Source organism: Parasteatoda tepidariorum, chromosome 11, assembly GCF_982258835.1.
Source record: "Parasteatoda tepidariorum strain Cologne lab strain chromosome 11, Ptep-v5.0, whole genome shotgun sequence".
Lineage (NCBI taxonomy): Eukaryota > Metazoa > Arthropoda > Arachnida > Araneae > Theridiidae > Parasteatoda > Parasteatoda tepidariorum.
The window spans coordinates 21,419,328-21,427,661 of record NC_141765.1 but is presented as its reverse complement, the minus strand read 5'-3'; the positions used below and the strand labels follow the sequence as shown (position 1 = coordinate 21,427,661).

General features: G+C 28.3%; 1 protein-coding gene across 2 annotated transcripts in view; it reads left to right on the top strand.

The window, feature by feature from the left end:
- The first annotated feature begins 31 nt into the window (after positions 1–31).
- LOC107437113 (centrosomal AT-AC splicing factor) overlaps positions 32–8,334 on the top strand; it is a 41,741-nt gene continuing 33,438 nt past the window's right edge. For both annotated transcript variants that reach the window (XR_015430426.1, XM_016049012.4), the window contains exons 1-2: positions 32–329; positions 5,317–5,477. Coding sequence is in view for 1 of the 2 variants with exons in the window: in XM_016049012.4 (XP_015904498.1) it covers positions 138–329; positions 5,317–5,477 (353 nt within the window). In the remaining variant the exon portion in view is untranslated. The remainder of the gene's footprint in view (positions 330–5,316; positions 5,478–8,334) is intronic.

Below are 8,334 nucleotides of genomic sequence, written 5' to 3'. Positions count from 1 at the left end.
CAAACAAAACTTACAAGTTACTAAAAATATTTTGGCAACAGCAAGAAGGAGGGTAAATATAAACATTGAGATTTTGTTTATGCTTTGTGAAAGTTATATGTGGTTTGCAGTACTTGGAAATGCTTTGAAAAATTCCAATGGAAAATTTGCCAAAGATTATTTCTAGTTATCCTGAAAGCGATCATAACACTGATTTTGATCAGATCCAGAACAGTTATGTTAATTGCAATATTTGTCGAAACTTTAGTAACATTCTTAAGGTCACTCACCGGAAATCCAAGGAACACCAGAAGAAAATGACCGAAAGATTTCGGTCTATAAGAAATCAGGTGATTTGAAAGGGGGTATTCTCATTTTGAATGCTATACCTTTAGTCTCGTTTTTATTATCGTCTAACAAGTGCCTGTCAGATGATAAAGCCGATATATATATATATATATATATATATATATATATATATCGGCTTCATCATGTATATATATATATATTAGCAACACTATTAAAAAAGATTTTTATTGATCAGTTCTTTGTGCAACTCCAGTCAGGGGCCAGGTATGATCATTCCCACCATTTTAATGGGGGAAAAATCTACATATGTTATTTATGTTAATGTATAGTCATATTTTAGCTATATCTGAATATATTGCATATCTCCCATTTACTTTGCTGTTAACTGTTTGTAAAATTTTATAATATAAGTTTTAATAAAATGGAATCGGGACCCCCCGAAAAAAACCTTGAGAGAAACTACAGAAGGGAATAGAAAAGTGACTAAGATTACAATACAATTTGTCTCACAAATTAGAAGTAGCCACTCTAAAAATTGCATTGTTATCTTCTGTGCAGTAATGGTATAATAGTAGCAGTGGAAATACTGGAAGGTTTATCCTCTCTACACAAATTCTCACCCTTTCAATTTTTTGTAAACCCACCAAAATTGAAAAGTTTAATCTGTAAGATACATAAACTGCATCCCTTTCATTTTTAAATATATCTCTTTCTTCTTTTCATTATCATTTTCAGATGTAATAAAATGTCTGAGTAAATAAATAAATCAGTAAAAAAGATTTTGCAAAATATTCCCATCCCTCCAAATTTTTTTCTTTAAATTCCTATTCTAGTCCGTCCAAACAGCTGCAAATAAATATGCATCTCATATTTGTTATTTTTATGCAAATTTGGCTAAAGAAATAACCTTTGAAGTTTAACATTTTTCAAAAAATTTTCTCGGACCCGAGAGTATTTAAAAAAATAACCTACTTACCACTTGTTATAAATTTCTTATTTGTTATTTTATGGGAGTGTAAAATAGTGCATAAAGGATGTAATAAATTTAACCAAAAAAATATCCCCCCATCAAAAATCTGTTAAAAATTCCCCTTCAAAACTTCCAAAAACATCCTTTAAAATAATCATAAATATTCCTAAAGTCTTTTTTGCAATTAAATAACTGCGGGAAATAAATATGTGTTAAAAAAAAGCATGCCTCCATAATGTCTGTGGCAGCTTCATCGTGGGTATCTCTGATTTAAAACCCTTGCATCTCAAGATATGCAGGTTTATGAACTTATAATTAAATTTTTTTGTTTCATGTGGTTATTTTAGATATGGATTTCTTTTGCATGTTTATAGTTTTTTCTTGCAATTTATTCAGTGTTCATACTAGACCTTAGAAAAGGGCAGGGTGCTGGAAGCTGAAAAGGGCACTATTTGGCCCTAAAAAAGTGCACCTATCACACAAAAAGGGCATTGTTCTCAAATATTTGCTTAACTTTTAAGACACCCAATATAAATAAGTTTTTAATTTTATCATTTAAAAAAATCTTATCTTTTTTAAAGATGAAATTTTAATTAAAAATAATTCCTCTAAATTTACTCATTCTATAAATTAGTTTTAAAATGAGTGTAATTCTCGAATTTTGAAAATGCTGAGTGTGATAATAATAACTTGTTAAATATATCAAGATTTTAAGAACAATTTCAAAATGAATGAAAAACACAATAAGTAAACGTAATAATTTCTGAAAAAATGATCCATAAATGATGAAATCTAAATTGAGAATGTCAAAAAGTGACTCTTTTAACTGAAAAACTCGCTTGTCATAGTAGCATCGTATAAAAATTATCAGAATAGATGGTGTTTTCTACACTAGGGTGTACTGCAAGCTCTTTACTTCCTGGTTACTCTTTCCGATGCATTTTGAAGCAATTTGGCTCACAACATGATTATTGTGTTTTGAGACTCTCTTGAGTAGTATTTGTTGCATATGTGTATTTGTTACCTGATTAATTATTTGTGTTTAAAAAAGAAATATTTGTTTGAATACCTGTCTTTTCAATGTCGCCAGAAAACACTTCTTACTTTGTCAACAATATAGCAACTTCGGAATTTAAACCTAAATGATATTTGTGAAATGAACTTAATCTCGCTGCTGGAATAATATGCCAACACTAATGTATGATAGTGCACTGTTCGCAGCAAGAACAGTAATAAGCAAGTATAAAGATGCCAAATCAGGACTGCCCAAAAAGCGAGTTCTTTCTAAATTTAGCAACCATGTCACCATTTTTAACACTACTTCTATAAATAACTAAAGCAAATTTTCACTTCAAACTGACCAGATACATTATCTAGTATTATAGAATCGACACGAACTTTCCAAACAATCCAGTATTATCCGACGACGGATAATTATAAATAGTGATAATTCGAATTTCGAACATTGTATTAAACATATCAGTATTTGAAAAACCATGAAAAGGCTCTGAAAAAATTATTAATAACTTACGTAAAAACCATCATCAAACGCCATAAAACTGCCATAGAATCGTCGTGAGTCGAACATATCAAATAGTGATAATGCAAATTAGAAATTTTCATGTCGTAACAACATCTTATTAAAAATAACGAATTTTAGAATTCAGGTGAACAAAGCCAAAAAATGACAACTATCGAAAAAATTTTCATAAAACGGCATGAAATTAGGATGGAATTGTTAGGAATCGAGTGCTTCAAAGAAGTGATTGCCCAATTTTAAAATACGCATGGAATGCATATAAATATATCAGAATTTGAAAAACCATGGGGAAGTAGTTGGAAAGAAATCCTCGATTACTTATGGCAGAAAAATTTATTACTGCAAAAAAAAAAAACAATCAGAAAACCTGATGGATTTTCCCAAAAATTGGCGCGGATAGGCCGTTTCGCCCCTTTATTCAGATTTGTATGGCATATGGGGCGGATTTCTTTATACAAAGAGCAAATGGACGCCTCGCCCAGAATGTAGCCTGATTTATTATTTCCGTTGGGAAGATTTCATTTTTGCATTGATACTTGAGGTAACAAAATAAACTCCAAAATTAGGTGACCTCTGAGCACTGGCAGAAAAGAATAAACATCACAGTGGGAGACTAACTCAAAGGATTTAACTCCTAGTCATATCTAGGCAAATTTCTGCACATTTATTATTTTTTGTTAAATTTTGCATGTTTAAAATCTCTTTGGTGCTTTGGAGATTGTAATTGGTGTTAACTGGTACCGATACAGAAATATCCCATTTCTGCTGGTGCTTTGATTTCTATTATCTTGTTCCCTAGTTAGTTTATAATGCAGACTTTAATTCAACAAATAAAAATTAAATACTTATTCTAATTGTATGTATAACTTGCATTAGTTTATTGATGTGGCATTCTGAAATAGGACTTTAAACATTGGATGTTTTTAGAAATACTCTGAAAAGTTTGAGTATCAACACAGTGCAATAACTCTTTTCAAATTTTGATTTTAATTTGTTCGCTTACACAGGCAGACTCTCTCTCTATTATTGATTTCTTTAAAAAAATCGACATTTTTTTAAAGAATTTTTTATTGTTATATCACTTATGCTATTATTCTAAGCACTGGAAATCAGTCTTATGACTTCAAGCATATTAATTTCAATAGACACATTGTTCTCAATATTATTTATTGTTTTCCTGTCTAGCCTTGATGCTATACTTATCCTAACTAAATAATAAGTACTAGGGGGCTCCGCCCCCTGCTCGCAACGCTCGCCAACCCCCAGAACTGCTTCGCAGTTCCATTGCATATTGCTTCGCAATCTTATAAAAACATTTTAACAAATTTAAATTTTAAAATAAAAATGCCAGATATTGAAATCAATTACTTAATGAAATTTATACACTTCTCTGCCCCCTTCACAATTTGATTATCTTTTCTTCATGTAGCTGAGAAATTTGGAGCTGTAGCAGAGAATATATCTCAATAAGAAATGCTTTCCCGTTTAGAATTCCGCCATTCATTTCTCTGATGTCTGCCAGAGATATTTCGATGCCTGATAGCAGGCATTTTATTTAGGCAGCAGGCACTAAATAAATAAAAATAGAACTAAATAACTAAGATATCGTTTTAAATCTCAAATCAAAATAACTGTTTGTAGAAAGTTTGTTTTGGTTTGAATATTCGCATGATGCCATTGCCATTCTATTGTAACGAAGCAAAGAATTTATCATGAAACTAAAAATTTATCAAAGGAACTAAAGATATTGAATTCTTTTTTTAAGAAATTCAGTTCCGTTTTTTTTTATCCACTCTTATTTTTGTTTATCAATCTATTAATTCAGAAATGCTTTAAATCAAACGATGCTTACGGAAACAATGCTTATGCGAACCACCCGAAAAATGATTTGCTGAATTCTCATTGGTTGAAACTAAATTATTAATTTTATTAATTAATTAAAGGAAATTTTCATAATTTAAGACCTTATTGCACATCTACATAACAATACCTTTAAAACGACACCTTATTTGTTTAATTCTGTTGCGTAGTTTGGGAGTTTTTAGCGAGACAAAATATTGCTAGCCTATTAATATATAGATTTGAATATCATTAGAACATGTATCTAGAATTTTACTTCTGAATATTATAAAATATTCAGAGGAAGATCATTGATTGCATCATTGATTGCTGTAAAGATGGCATTTTTTTTATTTGAAAAATTTGTTTTTTCTTACAGAATTATTTCAGATGTTTAAAAAGGAGAATTTTTACCACATTAAGAATTATGATGTCATGTAAATATATTGCCAGAAAATATTAACTGGATTGCTCAATAAGTCAGTTGTTAAATAAATGTTTACAGGTCAAAAATTAAAGCAAATCAGAATGTGCTCCACTGGTTTTGGGAAACATCCATTGTATTTGTTACTTTGTTGCCTGTTAAAAGTGCTATGAAAATGATAATTCAATGTAAAACATTTTGAATTTTACTGCATTTGTTTTTAATAAAATAAACATTTGATTATTTATATTCCAGATAAAGGCACTCAGGCAAAATTCTATTATAGTCCATGATGAAGAATGGAAAAAGAAAAAAGAATCATTATATTGCTACTTCTGTGATAAATCAGTAGCGAGACACAAAATTAGTGATGGACTTATGATTGAATCATTTGGTTACATGACTCATCTAGCAAGGTAGACTGAAAACTTTAGTTGATTTTAGTAATGGTTTAAAAAAAAATTGACTCATTGATATGCTATGAGATAAAATAAAGAAATATCTTGTTAATTTAAAAGAGGGCACATTAAGCAAATAATTTATCATTCAATCTGAGTATCAAATTAAGTAGATTTTTTTTTAATTATTTAGATAGATAGGAAATGACAACAAATATTACTGATTGTTATTTCTGTTTTTGAATTATCTTTTGTTGTTAAATATAAATAATCAAAAACCAAGCAAACCAGATATTAATGCATTGAAATTATTTTAGTTCTGAAGAAGTTTTTTCTCTTTATTTATAAAAATATCCATTTCTATTTATGACCAGGACAAACCAAGGAAATTATATTTAGTGCGCAATTGAAGGTTACTGTTTTTCATCGAGTTAAACGTAATAAAAATCAAAGTAAGAATTAAAATTTAGTTTTCTTCCATTTTTTTTCTTTTTTTAAAAAAAAATTCAGTGAATATTAATTGTATAATAAAGTTATCATATCTTATTCTTGTAATTAGTGCAGAAACTTTCTGCAAATTAATTAATGTTAGTTAAAAAAAAGCTCAAAAATTTTAAGATGTGCATTAAGGTTTCAAATAATAAGTTTATATTATTTGAAAGTATAGGTTACGAAATAGTACTTATTTCTTATCTCTAACTTAACACAGACATAAAAAGCTCATGTTTCTGTCTGTATTTGCCATTAATGCAATTCCATGCATAATACCCTCTTCAATCACCACTCTTTATAATGAGCATTGTAAAAAGCTTCCGTTTTTATGAGCAACACAAAGATTCCCCTCTTCTATTCCATCAAGGTAATGCTATATTTACTCTCAAACTGAAAAATCCAGTCCTTTATAATATAGACATAATATAGAATAGACATAATTTGAAAGTCTATAATCATAAGGAGAAGTTATATGTATTTTCTCATTGCGAAAAGTGTCTTGTGTTTGATATAGATATTTAACTGGATGACTTTATCAAAGGTGTTTTTTCCTATTATATAAAAAAGAAGAAGAAAAAACAAGCAAATTTATAATGCTTTTTTAATATAATTATGTGATATGATTTCTTCAAACATTTTCTAGTCTTTTTAGTTGTAAATACAGTAATATTTGCAATTTTTTTATGCTTTAGCATTATTGCAATCATATGTTATAAAATCTGTTTCATTTGCACCACAGGAGTAGTTAAAGTGAACTACACAAACAATGTAGAATAAAGCAGGATCCCATCATAATTGATCACCTAGTCAGGCTCTTACTCAGCTTTAAATTCTCGATATAAATTAATGTTTCACCCAGATCTAAGCTGTGTATTTCCCTTACACTCTTGAAATTTGATAAATATATTTTCATCAAGATAGTATCAAAGTAATAGACTAACTCGCATTTTTTCTGCTTATAAATACTTTATACTTAGCATGAAAAAGTTGTGAAAATGAACTTCTTTCAAAAATTTATAATTATCACTAGAAATTGTACAAAATTTGATAATTTAAAAAGAAAATCTTTATAGCTAATTGTTTTACTGAACATTTATTATCTTTTATTTGAAGTAATGAAAAGTAATCTAATTCCTATTGAGTATTAGTCTTTCCAAGTTGGATGTAAAACTTCGATATTTTGAGCCAGGTTTTATAATTATAGCTTTACTATTTTTTGAATATTAAAAGAAATGATACAGTTCTTTCTTTTTTACTTCAATAAATTATATCTTACAGTGTTTATCACATTGTGATGCATTGGTGATGTCTCAGTGTTTGTTATTTCACATAGTATATGAACTTTTTGTTATTTTTATATCACTGATTGGTGTCTGTAACTATAGTTTTAAGATTTATCACACATTATTTAAAAAAAAACTGATTTTTTTTATTGTGTTATATTTTTTAATTCATTATTGTTCAGCTTGGTTGAAATTTTTTTAGGATCATTGGTCATCAATGGGTCATCATTTTTATAATCATTTCTTCTGTTTGCTTATCTTACTGTAAAAAGTCTAGATTATGTTCTAAAAGATATAAATTTGTTAAGGGGTCACAGTACCCTTGGAACATTTTAAAATAAAGGTGTAATCATTCATTTTGTGGATGCTTTACATGCTCTTTAACTTATAATCAATAATTTATCCTTAATATATAGTTAAACTGTTAAATTTTTTTAAATTTAAAAAAAAAATTGAAAGAATTCAAAATTTTTAAATTCCTAAAAATTTTTTATTTTAACATGGTTTAAATTTTTTTTCCTTAGTGCTTACAATATTCATCTTAACAATTTTGGGCATTCATTTTGTTATTTCGTTTAAAAACACAGGACTCAAAACACATATTGGCGCAGTGGACTGTTATTTTATTTGCTTCACACACTGAACTCACACACTTGCCTCTTTCGAGGTTGTTAATATACTCACTAGTTCTTGTTGTTTACACAGAGGGCGCTGATCGCATACAAAACTGAACATATATCAATTAGAACATTTTTTATAGATTATTTTATACAAAAGTAGGAAAAAAAGGTTGAAAATTCCTGTTTGGTATATATATAACATGCTGTAAAAATTGTAATACCTCATAAAATGCTTATTCCATGCACAGTTTAAATTAGTGTATTATACTTAAGATAAAAAAGTTTACTTCAAAGCTTTATCTTATCTTAAGTAGAAAAAAACTCCATAGGGATTTAATTACGATGTAAACACAAAATTATCATCTATGAGAAAAAAAGCACTTTTTAAGTTTTGTTTTTGTTGAAAAAGTAATTATAACCAGCCAAAATATGTTTTATACATTATACAAAACAAATTTATACAGTTATATATGTAAAAAG